We start from the raw sequence: 20,476 nt of genomic DNA on the forward strand, positions 1-20,476 counted from the left end.
ACTCATGGCACACAAACACACACGTGTACACACTCACAGCACAGACACACACACACACGCGCATATTCACTCCCAGAACACACAGAGTGGCGTGCATATACACTCATGGCACACAGACACACACGTGTACACACAGCACACACACACAGAGAAACATACATATACACTCACAGAACACACAGCGGGACACACACACACTCACGGCACAAAGACACACACGTGTATACACTCAGAGCACATATACACACACATATACACTCACAGAACACACAAGAGAGACATTCACATACACTCACGACACACAGACACACGTGTATACACTCATAGCACACACCTGTGTACACGCACAGCACACACACACACACACACCTCTACACACAGCACACACACACACACACAAACAGATACATCCCTCACAAGACCATCCCTCCAAGGCCATCCCATTCCTACAGGATTTTGTGATGCAATCACCTCTATGTCTTGAAAGACAGAAGAAAGTTGTATGGGGAGGGATTCTCTTAAAACAGCATTTTAGCCTAGTAAATATAACTCTTAAAATCATGTTTTTTAAAACAACCTGCCCTCCGTCCACACCGGGGATGGGTCCTGCACGTGTGAGCTCACACGTCCCTCAGCGTCCTCGTGACTTCACACTGGACACAGGGCATTGCCACTCTGAGATCACAAGCCTGCTTCTCCTCCAGGTCCTCACGCCGAGGGCTGTATTTTACTTTTGAGTGTGTCTCCAGACAGATAAAACGACGCGTGCATTAAAATTCATGGTGCGGAGGAGACGAGGGGCCCCTCAGAGTGCGGCTGAGATAATCTCCTTCTCCTAATTCTTCAAGAGCTCACACTGGCTCAGCTCCAGGGAGCCCTCGGGCCCCGCCTGCCCAGGTGCCAGCCCTTCTCAGGCTCTCCCCGGGGAAGTCGGGGTCTCCATAGACCATCCTCCCCTCAGTTCACAGCTGCACCTGCTCTGGGAGGGGCCTCACAGGAGGCAGCCTGTCCTGGGTGCTGACTGCACAGGGAATTCGCTTTTGCATTCCCAAGGCCACTTACAGTGTTCATTATAATCATCATTACACACCAGCTCCTTTCACTGCCTTCTGTGTTCGGGCTCATCTTACGAAGAAATCCAACTGGGCTGAACTACTGTATCAGGCTCATTTTTTACCCCAAAGCCAAAACAGGAAATAAAAGTCATTGGAAGGAGATTCGGTTATAAAATGCGTGTCCCCCTTCAATTCAAAGGCGATTCAGAAGTCAACAACCGTGAAGACATCCCACCTGCACGAAACCCACTGGGCTGACCCAGAGGGGTGCGAGCCCCTCCCTGAGTGAGATCACCTCAGGGCGTGTCTCGTGGAGGGTTGGACGTAGAAGCTGGCTGGGCTCCTGCAGGAAGGCCATAGACACAAACCAGCGCTGCGTCCTGGGGATCATCCCTTCTGGGAGACCCACATCTGCTCACCTCTCAGCCGCGTCCGTGGACAGGCGGCAAGGACCGCCCCGCGACGCATTGCACCCTCCAAAGCCTAGCTCCCTCCCGGGACTGGTCCCCTTGCGCGTCTTCCGGCCCCTGAATGTTCTGCACGCAGCCTGCCCACAGCTCGATGAGGAAGGGGACGTGGTCCTGAGGGGGTGACGGCCAGTTCGCCCCCCACCCCCGCCGAGGAAGCCGCCGGGGGGCCCCCTTACCCCTCTCTCCAGAAGCATGTCTCGGAAGCGGGCTGCTCGCTCCTCCAGCGGCTGAAGGATCTGGGGCAGGGGTGACTTGGCACCCACGTCCTGTCTCTCCGCCTCCTCGGGCCCAGGACTCACGTGGCCTTCCGTCCTTTGGGGCACAAGATACAGAGAGTCAGCCAAGACCTTGGAGACCCACCTGATTCTCACTGCAACCTTTCAAAGCCCTCCAGGCCCCTGGAAGGAACAGAGTCTTTGAACACTTTGCAAAGCCCAGCTCAGATGAGACTTGGCTCTTGGGATGCAAACTGCTTTGCTGCATTTGGGGCAGAAAGTGGAGACGGAAGCCCCGACAGGATTGCATGGCCGGAGGGAGACCTCGGTGGGGCCTGAGGGTTGAGAGCGCTCAGAACAGCCTGGGAAGGAGGCCAACCGGCCCCGAAGCTTCCCCGCCCGAGGCCACTGTCACCGGGGCAAACGGAGCAAATCTGCCGCTCAAACCAGTCACTGCGTCTTGAACCTGGTTCCACTTTGGCTTTTAGAGATGACTCGACAGTGGACAAAGGCACGGAAGACAGTCATGGGGAAATTATTCTATCTACACCCAGAGGGCAGAAAGCATTGTCTGGGTGTTTAGCCCAAAAGGGAGGATTTAGTGACGGCAGTGAGACAGGACCACACCCTGGGGACTCTGCAAAGGACAGGGAGAGCTAGGTGACCATGAGCCCAGGGGTGGCCACAGGGAGGAAGCAGGACCCAGCGTGGGCATGGCGAGGGGCCAGGCGGAGCGGCCCGGAGGAAGGAGAGAGAGCCCCTCTTTATGAATCAGCCGCTCGACAGCTCGCATCGTTTGTTTAACGGCCCATCTGATGGAGGTCCTCGTGGTTTCACTCCTCGTATTGGAAGCAGCTGGAAACCTCCCTCTACCGCACCTTGATGCTCGCTGCTGGGAGAAAGCATCTGACCAAACACACACTGTTGCTCCCACCTCCTTCCCTCCTGCTCCCTGACACGGCCCTGCCTGGGACTGGTCCCCGCAGCACCTCGCTCTCAACCAACCTCTCTCCATCTCCTAAGGTGCCGACTGGACCCCTGCTGCCCAAAAGGCACCCTTGCTCTGACACCCAGACCCCTCGTGGATACAGCCACAAAATTAAAAGATGCTCCTTGCAAGGTAATCTATGACAAACCCAGACAACATATTAAAGAGCAGAGACACCAAGTTATTGACAAAGGTCTGCATAGTCAAAGATACGCTTTTTCCAGTAGTTATGAATGGATGTGAGAGGTGGGCCATAAAGAAGGCTGAATGCTGAAGAATTGATGCTTTTGAACTGTGTGGTGTTGGAGAAGACTCTTGAGAGTCCCTTGGACTACAAGGAAATCCAACCAGTCCATCCTAAAGGAAATCAGTCCTGAATATCCATCAGAAGGACTGATGCTGAAGCTGAAACTCCAATACTTTGGCCACCTGATGCAAAGAGCTGACTCACTGGAAAAGACTCAGATGCTGGGAAAGATTGAAAGCGGGAGAAGGGGGCGACAGAGGATGAGATGGTTGGATGGCATCACTGACTCAATGGACATGAGTTTGAGCAAGCTCCAGGAGATGGTGAAGGACAGGGAAGCCTGGTGTGCTGCAGTCCATGGGGTCACACACAGTTGGACGACCTAGTGACTGAACAACAACGACTCTCCCACCCTCCAGGACCACGGCCTCCACTGACTGCAGGCAGTGACATCAACAGGCCAGTGCAAACCTGTCACAGGCCACCGTTCCCGGGAGTTCTAAAGAGAAGTCCGCTGGGAAGCACCATGACTTCCTGCCTCCTGCACACAGGACTGCATCCTGGATGCTCACAAGTCCGGAACAGCAGGGCGTGTGCATTTCCAAAGCCTGCTGCACCCCAGGAATTGCGGGGATAAAGGCACACCATGCCTCTCCGGGTTTCCTGATGGAAGTCATGATCAGGGCTCCCCAGGTGATCTGTTGGCGGGGGGGCCTGTGGCAGCATCTGCAGACATTTGTGGTTGCCACCACTCGGAAGGTGCTCCCAGCACGTAGGAACGGAGGCCAGGGCAATGCACAGGATGGTCTGGGCATGTCTCTATCCCCGCATCTGGGGAGGAGGAGGCAACCATCCAGGTCATGGGTGCTGCGTGCTAAGTTGCTTCAATCATGCCCAACTCTTTGTGACCCTGTGGCCCATAGCCCAGCAGGCTCCTCTGTCTGTGGGGTTCTCCAGGCAAGAATACTGGAGTGGGTGACCAGGCCCTCCTTCAGGGGATCTTCCCCACCCAGGAATCGAACTCGAGTCTCTTACATTGCCTGAAAGAAAGGTGGGTTCTTTCCCGCTGGCGCCACCTGGGAAGCCCCCTTTAAGGTCATAGCGTCATTTAACTGCCCAGCCAGGGCAGCCTCACCAGGCCTGCAGCTCCTCCAGCTCTGACCAGGGTGCCATGAAGACATGCAGGTTGGCAGTTTGGGACATGCTAGGGACGTGGAATAAGTATACCGTGCGCTACGTCCAACAGGGGCTGCCATGCGTCGGGGTTATAATATGGATTAATCCAACCTCACACAGAATGCAACGAAAAACAACCTGCTCGCTCAGCCCATTCGGGAATCTTATTTATAGCCCAACGATTTCAGGAGACCTTGCATTCTCCGCTTCTTATGCCACGATGTGGAATTTTGAAAAAAGAAAATTGCCAGTGGATTTGCCATCGTAGCTCACTGCAGAGGGTATAATGAGGATTTCTTTGTAATAAATTTTCATTAGTTAAAAATAGAAGTGCGGAAACAAGTCTCGCATTGTTGTAACTTGAAACAAGATTAATAGGAACATGCGGTGATCGCGGATTACAGCTTTTTCCACAAAATATTTTGTTCAGAACCACTGGACGCTCTCCAGACTGCAGAGCAATCGTTCAATTAGAGTCAATCAAAAGCAAAGGCAAACTTGGCTAAAAATATTTTTTTCATCCTAAGTCTGAAAAACTTAGAACTAAAAGTAAATCCTAATACTGAAAAATAGAGTAAAGTCAACATCATACAGAAGGTGAGAGGCGTTGTCCCCAGGGGCCCAGCTGGGTACCTGAGCCCTGGGGTGGTCGTCGGGGTGGGGAGCACTGCAGGGCTGGGGTCTCCTTGCTGTGAGGGGAGGGGCATGTCCCCTGCCTCCTGCACCCCCTTCGGAGACATCAGGGGGGGCCAAGCCCTGCCCTGAGCTCTGCCCCACTCCTGCTCCCATCCCGCCCCTCCCCCAGAACCGCCTCTGAGCTCCAGCAGCTGAGCCGCTCATGAGACGTGTGCCAGGGCGTTCTGACCCTGCCCGTGAGCCCAGGGCAGCACATGCTTCCGGCGGATGCTTGAGACCAGACGCGGTACAGCAGGATTCCAGAGGCAGCAAGTTCTTTTGCAAACGATGGACTTCCCTGTGTTTATCTGGGCCTGAGGGACTCGGGCCACTGGCCTTGGCACTTCTGCCCCTGCCTGGAGGCCAGTCCCTGCACCCGCAGACTCGCCTCTTCCGCCTCCTGAAGGTTCAGTGCAGCCATCCTGGGGTCAGAATGGTCTCCTTGGCGAAGAAACTATGGCCACCGACCAGCTGCCTGTTACATTCAAAGGAAAGGGATTTTTGTTTTTGCTTTTTTACTGTCCAGGTTACAAGGGGAGGGGAGGGGAGAGAGAAGGAAGGAAAGAAGGAGGGAGGGAAGGAGAGAGGGCGGGAGAGGTTGACTCAGAAGGCGGTGTTCTTCGCAGCAGGTGCACAGGGGAGGGGTGCGCTTCTCCAAGCCCGAGGCCCCGCCCGCTGACTCAGCAGGCACACTTCCTGCAACGCCGCCGGGCAGGTGATGGGAGCACATTGGACCCCGTCTTTGGAAAAACAGTTTGAACAGGAAGATCCCAACACGCCTCCATCTGTGATGCTAATGTGAGCCTGTTTTTCAGTCCTGTCGAAATATTTAAACATCTCGATTCTGACAGAGATTAGCTCTGTCTCCCAATTTTGCAGTCCCCATTGATGTGATAAGCCGGCCTCCTTCACCTCTGACCAATTTGTTCCTGAAAATGTGCAGCAGGAAATACCAAAAGCAGATGCCTCTGGCAGGTCCCACCGGCCTCTCCCTGCAGGTGACGACCTCCCTTTCCTGCTGCTGATGAGCAGGGGCAGGACGCCCACCGTGCCCACCAAGAGGTCTGGAAAGCCCTGGCCGGCAGGATCTGTGTCTACTGTCATCTAGGGCTTGTTGCTCCGAGACCCAAAGGTTAAGGGCGGCGTGTCCTGCGGCTCCTGCTCCCAAGTCCCTGACTCACTCCACCGGGGTGGGGTCCAGGTCCCCGGCAGCTGACATGAGTTCCCTGCCAGGGCGCGGAAACGGGGCATGTGGTTATTTATCCTCAAGATCCCGAGGAGCTGAGATCCACAGGCTCGCGTCTTCCTAAATGACCCCTGGACTTAAAACAACTCCTGAATGGCTATTTCCTTGGCGTGCTTTTTATGATTATTTATTATTCCAGGTGGGGCGCCAGATGCCAGATGCCGCCTGAAGGGAAGGACGGAAATAAGGAGCACAGCGCGGCCCAGAGACCCTGCGGCCCCATCAGAGGATGCCTGACATTTGCTGAAAACACGGTCAAACCCTCTCCTCCTGCTTTACTTGCACCATCTCATTTAATCTTCTCACAACCCTATGAGGCTCATTTTACAGCTGGGAGAACTCAGAGGAGGCATGTGAATTCCTCAGCACAGTGACAGGTCTGGAAACAGTGGTGGTGGTGGTGGTGAGGATGGTGACGATGATGGTGGTGACAACGGTGGTGATGTTGATGGTGGTGGTGGTGATGGTGGTGGTGATGGTGAGGATGGTGTTGATGATGGTGGTGATGGTGGCGATGATGGAAAGGATGGTGGTGGCACAACAGTGATAATCATGGTGGTGACAGTCGTGATGATACTTCCCCTTCCCTGTCTCTGGCGCTTCTGACGATCCCCACCAACCCTTCCCCAGGCTGGGTTCCAGCCTTCTGTTCAGCCGGATGACATCTCATCTTTTATTTAATTTAATCGATGGAGAGAATCTGTTCTTTCCTCTGGCAAAGAGGGCTAGGAATTTATCATCAAGATGCTGCCAGGCTGTAACTCCGGTGTGAGACAGGATGTGAAATTCTGCAGGAATCAAGTCTCTGTGAATCTCTGCCTTGTGGGGCCTCAGACACTGCCATGTGGCTTGTAACAAATGGTCTTCGGATGAGGCCAACTTGGAAAGATCTGTGTTCTCTACTTTTCAGCCTCGCTGGTGTAGCATGGGAGGGTGCCTTTGGGCAGAAGACCGGGTCATCAGCCAGGTGGTCTCCAGGCCCCCGGCTGGGCCGGGGTGCAGGGCACCAGCTCAGCGGCACTGCTCGCCTACTTGGAGGTCCATACTCAAAGCCCACAGTGGCATTGAGGAGGATGCCTCCCCAGGACGGAGTCATGGCCAAGGGCACATCCGGGCTCTCACCCCAGTCAGGGGGCCATGGGAGCTGAGCAGGAAGCACTGTCCCCAGCCCCGTGGAGCAGCCCTGCCCCCAGTGTGCAGGGACAGGTCTCCAACGTGGGAGAGACGGGGCCCTGACGTGGGAGAGACGGGGCCCTGACTTGGGCAGAGACAGGGCCGTGATGTGGGCAGAGATGGGGCTCTAAGATGGGCAGAGACGAGGCCCTGATGTGGGCAGAGATGGGGCTCTAAGATGGGCAGAGACAAGGCCCTGATATGGGCAGAGATGGGGCCCTGACGTGGGCAGAGACGGGGCCATGATGTGGGCAGAGATGGGGCTCTAAGATGGGCAGAGACGAGGCCCTGATATGGGCAGGGACACAGAACCCCCTGGAGGAGCAGGCTGAGGCCTCCAGGCTGCAGCCTGGGCTGTTTCAGACCTCAGGGACTCCTTCTCCAGCTGGAGTTCACTGCCCTCTGCTCTGTCTGCCCGCTGACTGCTGACCGCCTGGCCAACCCCCTCATGCCCGTCCCTGCCCTGCTCCCCTCAGCCCTGCTCGTCCTGCCCTGGCCCCACCCCTTGACCCCCGATGTGATGACACCTGCCCGGGAGGGGCTCTGGGGGTCACGGAGCTGCTCTTTGCTCTCTGGAGGCCAAGCAGCCCCTCCACGGGGCTGACCTCACTCACCCAGCCTTTCTGTCCACGTGCTCAGAGCACTGTGAACCAGGAGTCAGGCGGGTGGAGGGAGGGGATGAGGAAGTGAGCAGACCCCAGTCCGACCCCCACCTCTCTGAAGCCCGGTCAGCATGGGCCTTTGGAGGGGTGGAGGGGTGCCAGCTGCAGGCGCACTTGGTCTCGGAGGCCATTGTTACTTCCCAGGGAGGCCACCTGGGAAGGCATGTCTCCGTGCCGGCAGGTGGCCCCTGTGCATGGGGAAGAGCCCCTGTGAGCACCAAGAGTAGGCTCCCCAGGTCCAGTGACAGGCGACCGTGCTGCTGGAGAAGGCCCGACCCCACGTCTGCCCCCAGCCTGACTCTGGGGGAGCTATGTGGTCATCTTAAGGGCTCGTCAGCTAAAGCTGAGAGGACCCCCTGGAGATTAGAGGTCCTCAGGCAGGTCCTGGGCCCTGTGTGGCCGCCTCCCTCATCTGGGGACCCACACTGGCAGCCTCAGAGCACCAGCAGTGTCACCGAGCAGGTGACAAGAGGCGATGCCAGGCCCCACAGCGCGCAGGTCCCACCGTGCCTTTCGCAGGCAGTTTCCAGCCGCATCCGTGAGGTCGCCACACTCTCAGCCCTGAGAAGCAGCCGGGTGCCCTCAGGCTGAGGGTGCGCGGTGCATCTCACAGAGGCTGCCGGGTCACTTCTGTCACAAAACAGCGAAACCCATACCACCCTCCTGCCCCCACTGGCTGCAGCCGGAATCACCTTTGGGGGCCCTGGAGGAAACGTGATGGCCTGATCACACCCATCATATGTCACAGGACGCTTAGGGGTGCCTGTCCTGAGGCTTAAGACCAAATAGACCTCCTGATGTGAAATGCCGCGAAGGATGCTTTTTAATCTATCCAGGTCCTCACACAAAAGTAGGCAGAGCTGTCAGAACAAGAAGCCTGCAGACAGTGTCCTCATAAATTACGGGGTGAGGGGTCCCCAGAACTCACACTGTGAGCGGGCGGTGCCTGACCGTGGCACCAAGGACCCTCAGGGCATCTGCGGCCACCCGGGGAAGCCGGGAGGAGCCAGAGGCCAGTCCCAGGGCCCCAACCCCCAGGACCCTGTGACGCCATGGACGGAGGAGCAGCTGCTGGCTGTGGCCTCTGAGAGCAGGTACACTGAAGCTGGAGGGGCCTCTGGGTTACTCACTATGAAGGGGCCAAGGTGACCCACGGGGGTCAGCGAGCAGGGTGCCCCTTGCAGGATAAAGCCAGGGATGAACTTGGAGAAACAGACACGAGCATAATCTCAGCAATCTTTAGACAACATACCAAGGAAAGGGAAGAGGCGGCCTGGGGAACGTGAGGAAGCGGAGGGCACGTGGCGGCACCAGAGGAGGCGCCAGGGCCCAGAACCAGCAAGGCCGTCCCGGGTCGCTGTCTCGCCCCACATCAGGTCAGCGAGAGAGCAGCAGAAGAGCGTGGCCCGGACATGCACACAGGCAGAAAAGCGGGAAGACAGCCCCACGCGCCGGTGAGGCTTTACCTGATGCTTTGAACAGGAGCTAGAGATTTCAAAGATGGTGGATGCTATGCAATAGCAGCGCATACCAGAACAGACAGAGTCAGTGGGGAAAGGGGTACCGGAGCAAAGAAAGACAGGAAAGACATCCCAGAGATCCAAGAAATTGGAAATAAAAGGGGAGGAGACGCTTTGAGAGCCAAGCCGTGTACTTGGCGTCACCAATATGGAAACTCAAAGCAATGAAATAGAACAAACGTTAAAAAATAATTCAAGGAAAATACCTTTACATAGAAAGGATGCATGCCTACATTTTGAAAAAGTGCACATCCTACGTGATAGCCACCCAAGAATCACCAAGACAGAGACATACTCTGTCTCTCAAAGGCTAAAATTAAGAACGAAGATGGATTGAAACGTACCAACTACGTGCAGATCTAGGAACTGATAACGAAGCTGTCATCGTCGGAGGATGGCGCCAGAGAAACGACACAGAATTTTGAGAGTCAGTGATAAAGGGAGTGAGTGATGAGTGGAAGTCGCTCAGTCGTGTCTGACGCTTTGCGACCCCGTGGACTGTAGCCCGTCAGGCTCTTCCGTCCATGGAATTCTCCAGGCAAGAATACTGCAGTGGGCCGCCGTTTTGTTCTCCAACAATTAAGGGGAAGGAATCAATAACTTACTTTGAGTTTCCTATTTGAAGTACACCTCAAGGGAACAAAATGGTTTATGAAGGTCTGTTTTCCTTTATAAAAGTTGTCAAGGTGCTAAATGCAGATGAGAGAATATAATCGAAACATCGGCGTGAAAAAGTCCTTTTAGAAAGAAAGGATGAGGGCAAGTCACCTGCTCACAGGACAGGAGACAAAGGATCAGACGTCAGATGCCTCTTGACAGAAGGAACTCAACACGACCCTGAAGGATTCTTGCCCAGATACTCATCAAACTCCAACCGATACAGCCTCCAGATCTGCTACAGAGTTGCAGAAACTATCAGGTCAGAAGCATCAGGAAAAGCACACCTTGGAGACCCAGCGATATCCATGAGCCAAGGTCCAGACTACGGGAGAGTCCGCAGTCAAGAAGAAATTCTGATGTTTTTAAAAACAGATGGAAAAAAAAAAAAAAAAGCTGGAGCAAAAGGGAACAAACCTATAGACTAAAACAAATTAGGAGAGAGTCACGGAGGGCTACGTACAAACAGTCTTGACTTGACTTGAAAAATAAAGTTTAAAACTTTAAAGTTTTAAAGTTTAAACAGTCAAGGAAATCTGAGCAATGTCTGAGAAGCTACTTGATAACAGTAGGTTGTTTGGTAATACTTGTCATTTATTTTTTAGCTGTGACTATGACTGCCTTTAAAACGTCCTTATCGTTCAGTCATGTGTCCTGATATATTTACAAATAAAATTTATACAACAGCTGGGGTTTGCTTCAAAATATTCCGAGTTGAGGGGTAATGAGAATGAATGATGAACAATACTGACCTTGAGATAGTTGTTGAAACTGGGAAATGTGTATATGGGAGGGTTAAATATCCTGTTCCATTGTTACATAGAACTTTTCCATAGTAAAAAGTTAAAAATGAGCAAATAAACTGTCTTTTTCACTAGGCATTTGGGGCCATTTGCTCTGTGCTGGGCCTTTCCCAGTGTGTGTCTACCAGCTAGATGGACTCAGAGCCACAGACCGGCCCTGCCCATCCTCTGAGGATATTTGCTTTAGTAGGAATCGTGGCAGTCGGGCCTGTTGGCTGTGCAGGCTGCCTTTCCCCTACGCTCCCCGGTCTCTCCAGTCCCTCCCGGCACTGACAGTACGTCTCCCATTGCACTCCAGCCTATTTAGGTCCAGAAACCCTGCCTCCTTCCCATCACTGCAGCAGCAAAGGCCACCTCCTCTACCTGCCTCGTGAAGCTGAGCGCACATTCCAGCAGGAGGCATCACAGGCTTGAACAGAACCGAACTATGAATTTATAGTTTAAGGGACTTCCCTGGTGGCTCAGATGGTCAAGTGTGTGCCTACAGTGCGGGAGACCCGGGTTCAATCCCTGGGTCAGGAAGATCCCCTGGAGAAGGAAATGGCAACCCACTCTTGTATTCTTGCCTGGAAAATCCCATGGGTGGAGGAGCCTGGTGGGCTACAGAACATGGGGTTGCAAAGAGTCAGACACGACTGAGCGACTTCACTTTCTTTTTTTTCAAACCATGAATTACCATAAAGAGGGGAAATACATTCTTTCTCACGGGAGGCGTGAGGAGAGACTCTCCCAGATGACTGCACACTTACTACTCCAGGAGCATCTGGGTGTGCTCTCGGCTGCTGAACTGAGCCCCCGAAGAAGAAGATTCTGTCACAGCCCCCCCTGCACTGCCGTCCAGCAAGGGAAGACAGACCCTGACTTCATCTCAGAGCCACACGTCTGCTGCCAGCAAGCAAGGGCCCTGGGAAGGTCCCGCCGCTCCTGTCGTGCCTGCTCCAGGGGAGTTCATGACAACCACCGAAGGCCGAGTGCTTCCTGAACACTGGGGTCAAAGGGAGTGAGAGGCAGGCTGGGAGATCTGATAAAGGACCAGCGAAGGAGCCCCCTGGTCAAGAGCTCTATTAGAACTGATTCCAGAGTGGTCTCCAGGCAGTCAGACTTCAGGTTTACCTCCATGTGGGTGAAGAGCTTCATAGAAACTGGGAGCAGAGCTCGACCCATTCACCCAAACTCCAAGAAACGACACCTGCTCTATTAAGCGAGGGGGTGACTTATGGGTCTCCGGATTTATGCCGACGTCTGGTCTCTCTCTCAGAAATCCACAAGTTCCATAATCCTTTTTGGGAAGGATATTAATGCCAAGGAATCTTGATGCTTCAACCTGAAAGGACAAACTAAAATCTCACGACAAATGAGCTGTGTCCCCACCATCTTCTCATAGCCAGGCATCCATGGAGTGTCCGTCGGCCCAGGTAGGAGGCCCTAAAGACTCAGGGCACAGACTATTCACAAAACTGCAGGGCTCTATAGAGAAACAGCTGGTTGACTAAACTCATGACCTGGGTACAAGGCAGGAGCTTGAAATGCATGTGTGTGCAGTCGTGTCTGACTCTCTGCGACCCCATGGACTGTAGACCGCCAGGCTCCTCTGTCCTTGGGATTCTTCAGGCTAGAACACTGGAGTGGGTAGCTAAGCCCTTCTTCAGGGGATCTTCCAGATCCAGGGATCGAAGCTGAGTCTCCTGTATTACAGGTAGGTCAGCGTAGGTAAGTGGATATTAATTCATTTTCCGTGCAAGTCTGAGGCCACAAAGAGGAGCACAGTGTCCCACCTTCTGAAGAAAACCAGACTCCACACTCGCACTGGGGTGCAGCTCATCCTCTTGTTTTCTTGGATGCTTTAAAAATATAGTTTTACAGCGATCTCATTTGGAGTCACGTATTTTCTAGCACTACCTTCTAGCACGCAGAGAAGCCGTGCTCGCACGTCCTCAGTAGCTAATATTTTGGAGATTCTGGAAAGCCATGTAGTTTGTATGAAGACAGGGCTCAGCACACTGGCCCCTCCTCTCTGCCCACACTCGCTGACCATAGGCCTTGCCCTGGGGTGGGGTGAGGGCAGCAGCTGTCGGAGAATAGAGAGAGTGTTTCCTTTTCTCTCTCACGGTTGACTCTCTAGGGGTGGGCGTGGTCTGGGGACAGACTCAGGGACAGACTCAGGGACAGTGGCTGCGAACCGTCCAGCCAGTATATCGTTTTCCCTTGTCCCGTCTTTTGGGTGACGGTCTTGCTTCTCTCATCCTAGACGGAGGCTCGCTGACCCAGAGTAGGATGCAGAACTGCAGCTCAGTCCAGGGGACATGCTTTGGGTGTGCCTTGGACATCTTGGTTTGTGAAGAGGAGCGTAATGGAGGGTATATTGGGGGGAAACAGAAAAATGCCCCCAAGAGAACTTCTTGCTAATTTCACGTCTTCAGTCTCCAGATATGGCTGTAGATGGTCCCATGGAAGCGCCTGTTGCTGTTCAGGTTTTACTCGACAAGGTCAACTTCTTACCTCCAAGGCCATCAACTGGGTGTCCTCAAAGTTTACAAACTACCGCAATAAACAATGTTCTGGGATTCCCTGGTGGTCCAGAGGTTAAGAATTTGTCTGCCAGTGCAGAAGGCTCGGGTTCAATGCCTGGTCCGGGAAGATCCCTCATGCAGGGGAGCAACTAAGCCTGTGCGCCAGTCCCTGAACCTGTGTGCTAGAGTCTGGGAGCTGCAGCCCACGTGCCTAGAGCCTGTGCTCCACAACAAGAGAAGCCGCTGCAATGGGAAGCCCACACCACAGCTAGAGAGGAGCCCACTAGCTGCAAGCAGAGACAGCCCGTGAGCAGCAGCGAAGACCCAGCACAGCCACCAAGAAATAAGTAGATAAATTAAAAAAAAAAAAAAAAAGAACAATCTTTCCAGTTGAGATTTCTTTGGGTCACTTATAGTAAAACACTTCTATAACAAATGGCATAAAAACATAAATAAGTTTCCAAAGCTGTGGGGCCAATGATATTTGAAAACTCACAAGAGCAATTTCACCCTCTCCTGCTATGGAAAACCATTAATTTAGCAGGAATCCCTTGGCTCAGCAACTGGCAAAACCTGGCACCTGGAAAAGGGGCTGGAAGACACGCGTGCCGCTGGCAATTTCTTCTCTAACATATTTTGTGGATAATCTCACTCTAGTTTTTAAACCAAATGACATCTTTTGCGGAATCCTTCAAATAATTCAACTCAATTACTTGAAATAAATTCTAAGTTCTTTAAATAGTGCATTTGAAAAGCAGGTCTGAACTATAAAAAAACCTTCACGTGGGAAACCAGCAGAACCTCCGGGGCACTGCACACAAAGAGGAGACACAAACAATCAATTTTCCGGTCCCAGGGAAGGCGCACAATTGTGCATCACAAACACATCCCATTAAACAGTAAATAGCAAGCCTTCTGAAACGGCACTCACCGGCAGCTGAAAATATTTGGGTAATTTGAAAGCTTGTCACTGTGACATATTTCTCTTCCCAGGGAATGTTAGGGAAAGTATCATTTGGATCTGAATTATAGACGCAGCGGATTTAATCCTATTTGCATAAGAATGCCCAAAATGTATATGAACGAGGCCAGGAGGTACGAAGAATGCCGGGAGCTAGCAGCAGCGTTGGAAACCTGCCTCGTACTTTGGAGGGCAGGACGTGGCAGGTGGAGCCGCACTCGGCAGGAGCATTTACGTGCTCTTAGATGAGAGCAGTTACATCCCACACACAGAAGGGAAGGCCAAATGGACTGACCCCAGCACCCCAGCACGCCGGGTTTCTTTTTTTTTTTTTTTTTTTTGGAGCCTGGTTTCTTACTAGTCAGGCTAGCATCTCCTAAATAAAAATGCACAAAAGCAGATAGACGCTTGAGGAGTCCTTGGGCATACTGGCAATGACCTTCCCCAAAGGGACAGAGAGGCTAAGATGATGCCAGTGTCAGCCCGCAGGGTGACAAGAGCTCTGAGCCAGGGAGCAGGACCGGTGGGGAGGGAGCCTCGGGAAAAGCCCCACAAGGGCGGGACTTCCCTCAGAGTGAGCGCAGTTTGTGTGAAGCGGCCCAGAAGTGAAGGATCAGGACTCTCAGAACATTCCAGATCCTGAGTCCAGCTCCAAACATGCACTGAAGCCTTTTCCTCCGGAATCTCAGAGGCAGAACAGAGCAGAGTGACCTGGGGTGTGAGCCCTGAATTGCGGAAGGAGCTGGGTGTCTGGGCGCTGCCCTCACACACGGAACCTGTGGGCCCAGCAGGCTTGGAGACTCACGGTGGCCAAAACTTCACGAAGATACCTGTGATGGTCAGAGTCAGCGCTCAGCCATGGAAGAAGTCACTGAGAAGATGAAAACTTAAATGAACGCTTTGACGCTACTTGAAAGCCAAGTGTGCAGAATCTGGGGCCTGGGGCAATGTGGGCGGACTGCCCGGTCCCCTGGGGCTCAGTGAGCCCTCCCTCCTGCGAACGTTTAAAAACATCCCGTAATGGCTAGATTGCTGTTTCTCTTGTGCCTCAGGAAGCTTGTCTTGTTTTTAAAATTATACACATTTATTCAAGATCGCAGAGACGGACGCAGCTGCCGCAGGGTCTGAGCACAGCAATAAAGCGATCACAGCTTGATTCCTGCCCCGGAGCCCTTGACGCCAGCAAAGGCGATCGGAGTCCATCCTCCGCGGCCTCTGTCTCCCCTAAAGTGACTGTGTAAGGACAGGCCCTGGGAGCGCGAGAACGCAGAAGCCTGTGGGGACGCTGGGGTCAGCCCTGCCCCAGCGCCGCAGAGAGTCCAGCCAAGCTGCAGTCTCCGATCTCCGTCAGCTGGAGAAAGAGGCCCTGCCTCCCACCCGGGGCTGCCCCCTGGACTGGGGTAGGACACTGCCTACCCTGCCCTGGACTGTTCTCAGAAACTTCTGCAGCGTCTGCTTGGCATCAGTTAGAGTGACCCTAAACCTGCATTTGGTCAGCAAAATCATTTTGTGAGGGGTGCTAGTGGGAAAAGGCCACAGATATTGCAAGGCCCTTTGTTATTTAGCCACCCCGTCGTGTCCAGCTCTGCGACCCCATGGACTGTAGCCCCCCCGGCTCCTCTGTCCAGGGGGTTCTCCAGGCAAGAAGACTGGGGCAGGTTGCCACTTCCTTCTCCAGGGGATCTTCCTGACCCAGGGATTGAACCCGCATCTATCTCTAACAGGCAGCTTCTTTCCGCTGAGCTCCCAGGGAAGCCCCAGTTGCGTAGGTTTGTGGCTACCCAGGCCGCCATCAGCGTCCAGCTCTGACCCCAGGCTGCCAGTCCTCCTCCCCAACAGGGGTGTCCTCTCTGCCCCCCTCTCCCACCGTCCTTCCCCAGGAAACTGCAGGGCAAGGACAGAAGAGCTGAGAACAGGCACCGCCTCCGGGTTGACATCGCATCTCCCTTCATTGCTGTGCGCGCACGTTGCTGCAAAAGTCTTACCTCAACTAGGGCACATTTTAAAAGAGAAGACACACAGTGCAAACACCCTGACAGCTGCTCTGGGATTCCTGCCGCTGGCCTGGGGTGTCCCCGACGGGAGTGGGTGCTTGGACCCCCAGAACAGGACTGGACGTGCCGCTGGACAGGATGCGGACCATTCCGCAGGGCCATCGGCACCACGTCTGCTCAGTTAGTGGTCTTGCAGGTCCCTTTCGACCCCCCTCATTCTCCCTGCCCCGTGCCTTTCATCCACCTGCCCTTCCAGGGACTCAGACTCACAGACCTGGAATTTTACCCCTTTGCCTGGAAGTGAGTAAGGAAGGGCCATGGACCGGCTTTCCAGGAGGGCCAAAGCGGGAACAGCCACCCCCGGCTTGAGGGGAGGCCGACCTCCTCCCTTCTGTGCTGTGCCTGCAGCAGGCAGTAACAAGCAAACTTGGGCGGAGAACCTGTTCTCCGGGCGCCACTGCAAGTCATCGGTCCTCGCCCAGGCACCACCCGCTTCACTGATGACACGTCTGATTTGAGTTGAGAATCAGCCTGAATGGAGTTACTGAATGGAGACCTGGTGGCGTTACTTTGCCCAAAGTCTCGAAGCCGGCAAGCCACAGAGCCGGACCTCTGACCCAGAGCTGCAGGACCCCTGGCCCACCCCTCACCCAGCACACGGCCCCACACGGCACCTAGATTGCTCTGTCCACTCCTCAGGGCCCCAGAAGCAAGGCCAGGGATTAGCGTGGGCCCAGGGAGGCGCCGTCCAGTGTAGACCCGGGGACCCCAGAGTGGCTGGGATCCCCCACCCCTCTGTTTGGGGTTGGACCCATTCCTGACTCAGTCAACAGAGTCAAAATGATCCTTTTCTTTCTCAAGGAAAGACACACAGGGAAGGACATGGTCACCTACCGATTCCTCTTGGTTTTCACATCTGGGTCTTCCCTGCCATCTTCAGAGCTCGATCCATCGCTGGGCTCGGCTGAAAGAAAATCAGGTTCGTACAGTCAATACAGAGCTCAAGGCTTTGGCAAGCTACTGGGAAGCACCACTTCCAGCAGGCTCAGCTTGAAATTAGGAAAACAGATTTCCGTTAAAGATGGACCTCAGTCCCATAGCTATGCTAGCGAGTTTCTCCTAAAGCTGGACCTCAGTCCTGTAACTATAATAACTATGCGAGGGGGTTTCCCTTAAAGCTGGGCCTCCATCCTATAACTACTAGCGAGCGCACGCCTTCCATACTTCAGCAGGAGAGAAATCTGTGCTGCTTTTGTGAACAGAAAAGTCATCTCTAGCTGCTGGCCATGGAGAGGCTGTCAGACCCTCCAGAAGGGTGGGTGAGGGGGTGTGACCGCCTGACCCCACCCCTCGCAGAATGCGGGCCTGCACCGGCCCTTCTGTCTAAGCTGCCTCCGCGTCCCTGGGTTTGAACCGCGAACCCAGGCTCCCCCTCTGACTCCTGCAGTGGAGGACCTGCGTTCTCTGCACACAGCCTGCGGACCGCTGCTGTCTATGTGTCTACCTTCTAAGAGCCAGATTGATTTTGAAGTCAGGTCCCCTCGTTACACCTTGAAGAGGCTGGCCCTGTAAATGTTTGATGAGCTTTCGGAATGAAAAAGTAAAAAGGTGCTTGGGTGTTTCATATTTGTCTCCGAAAGGAAAGAGAAAAAATGAGTATAAAGATGGTTCCAGAGCGTTATTATTTCGGTCCTGACAGGCTGAACGATGCCCAGACGCTCCCTGGCATCACAACTGCCTGCTCGCCTGATTTTCATTCTGCATCTGTCATCCCAGGAAGTGGCTTTCTCGGAAGCTCGTCCCCGGTGGGCCCAGGGGCAGGGCTGGGCCACCACCCCCACCTCGAGGCTTGAACCCACGTCCTTCCAGAGGAGGCTCTGTAACGAGCTCGTAATGAATGTGACGTTTACGGGGAAAATATGAATATCCTTGGCAGAGAAGCCCTCCACTCCTTTTCTTCTCATAAAACCCGACAGTTCTCCATGCGCACTGACTGCAGTCCCAATAATGCCTCCAGCTCCGGCCCCATCTATTCTCTGGCTGGCTCTCAGTATCCGGTGCGGGGCTGAAGCAAGACGAGAAGAGATGTGGGTCACGCCCTAGAGGTGCCCAGCGAGCCCAGTCCACCCAGCCTCTGGGTTCTGGCGGCCTTTTCCCGCCAATGGCCTGTCCACGCCAGACCCTGACCTACCCAGCATGGCACAGTCAGGGGACCCAGGAGACTCCCCTGGCGGGAGCCTGAGCCCAAAGCAGGACCCCCCAAGCCCTGGCACCAGGGACACGTGGGCTGCATGACAGAGAGTCCTGTGCACCGCAGGGTGCTGAGTGCCATCCCTGGTCTCCACCCCCGGATGCCTGGTGTCCCTGCCAGTACTGACAACCACAAGTCTCCAGAAACCACCCAAACTCCCCCCAGGGGACAGAGCGCCCCATCGCCCGGCCCTGTTGAGAACCAGGGGTCTAGAGAAAGACCTTCGTGAGAGCAAAGCTAACAGGAGGGGAGGGGCTGGCTCCTTCTCCCCCGCGTTCTCTCCCCACACACCCGTCTGTGGCCCCCCAGTCACATGACTCAATGACAAAGGCAACACGCACTTCATAAGAATGCACAGCAAAACAAACGGCCAATCAGCCAGTCGGAAGGCTGGATTTCTCTCATGATTACGGAAATGCCAGTGGACACAATGAATGGCTTTAAAAGCTTAAGGCTGGATGAGCTACAGTGCTCACGGGAGTAGCAGAACCTGTGCGCGGGCGTGTGAGCTCGTCCATCTTTTTGGAGGAAGATTTAACAATACCTGTCACAATGTGAAATGCAGCACCTTTCACACTGGTAACTCCAGTAATACGAATTTATGCAGTGGAAGTACTCACAAATGCTCCTAAGATAAAGATATGTGTACGAAGGCATTCTCATCAGTATTCTGTGTGTGCGTGAAAAACCAGTGACCCGGAAGTCCACCCGCTGGAAAGGCCTGGTGGGGATGCCGGAGTCTAGTCAAGGCGGGCGCGGGTGCGAAGGGAAGGGCTCAGAACACGTGTGTGCACACGCGCTCGTTGCTTCAGTCGTGTCTGACTCTGCGACCCCATGGGCTGTAGCCCACCAGGCTCCTCTGTCCATGAGGTTCTCTGGGCAAGAGCACTGGAGTGGGTTGCCTTGCCCTCCTTCAGGGATCTTCTCGACCCAGGGAGTGAACCAGGATCTCTTGCATTACAGCCAGATTTCTTTACCACTGCTGTAAATTGAGATGCCCTCAGATTACCAGGGGTTGCCAAAAAGATACCCACAGTGATGAGAAGCAGAAAGTGGAGTAGGTCAACCCCTCAGCCATTCTATTAAAAACATGCATACCCACAAACATTACCTATCTTCACAATACATTGTTTTGTGCATTTAATGGGCAAGGAAGGACACGTCCAGTTGGGAAAAGGTGTGCGTGTACGGGATAGTTGAAGCAGGCAGTCAGAGGTCTTCTCAGCCCGCGAGAAACACGCCTTCCATTCCTTCACAGCAGCTGCCCTCGTCCAGGGCCAGGTGAGCAGGGGAGCGTGAAGCACTAGTTTCTGAGGCAAACTGCTTTGAGAAGTGCTGTTCCGATCTCTCCTACGTCCTGGGCCTTGAAGGCAGAGACAGGACATAACCCCTTTATCGGCACTGATTCAGGGGCATCTAGAAACCTAAGCAAGCCTTGACCCTGCCCATACAGCAAACTGAAGGTGATGGCTTACAAAGCATCATGACAGAACATTACGGATCCCCGTGGGGCCTGCGCACCAGGCTCTGGAACCTTCCTTCGCATCGCAGTTCAGCTCAGTTCAATCACTTAGCATGTCCGACTCTTTGCGACCCCATGGACTGCAGCACTCCAGGCCTCCCTGTCCATCACCAACTCCCAGAGTTTACTCAAACTCATGTCCATTGAGTCAGTGATGCCATCCAACCATCTCATCCTCTGTCGTCCCCTTCTCCTCCTGCCCTCAATCTTTCCCAGCATCAGGGTCTTTTCAAATGAGTCAGTTCTTCGCATCAGGTAGACAAAGCATTGCAACATCAGCTTCAGCATCAGTCCTTCCAGTGAACATTGAGGGTTGACTGCCGGGGGCCCGCGTGAGGAATCCCGCCCGTG

General features: G+C 54.1%; 1 protein-coding gene across 1 annotated transcript in view; it reads right to left on the reverse strand.

The window, feature by feature from the left end:
* Positions 1-20,476, reverse strand: part of TCERG1L (transcription elongation regulator 1 like) — a 193,913-nt gene that overhangs the window by 21,508 nt on the left and 151,929 nt on the right. The window contains exons 8-9 of the mRNA XM_060404836.1: positions 17,247-17,316; positions 1,702-1,837 (exon numbers count right to left, since the gene is read on the reverse strand). Of these exons, the coding sequence (XP_060260819.1) occupies positions 1,702-1,837; positions 17,247-17,316 (206 nt within the window). The remainder of the gene's footprint in view (positions 1-1,701; positions 1,838-17,246; positions 17,317-20,476) is intronic.

Source organism: Ovis aries, chromosome 22 (assembly GCF_016772045.2).
Source record: "Ovis aries strain OAR_USU_Benz2616 breed Rambouillet chromosome 22, ARS-UI_Ramb_v3.0, whole genome shotgun sequence".
NCBI lineage: Eukaryota > Metazoa > Chordata > Mammalia > Artiodactyla > Bovidae > Ovis > Ovis aries.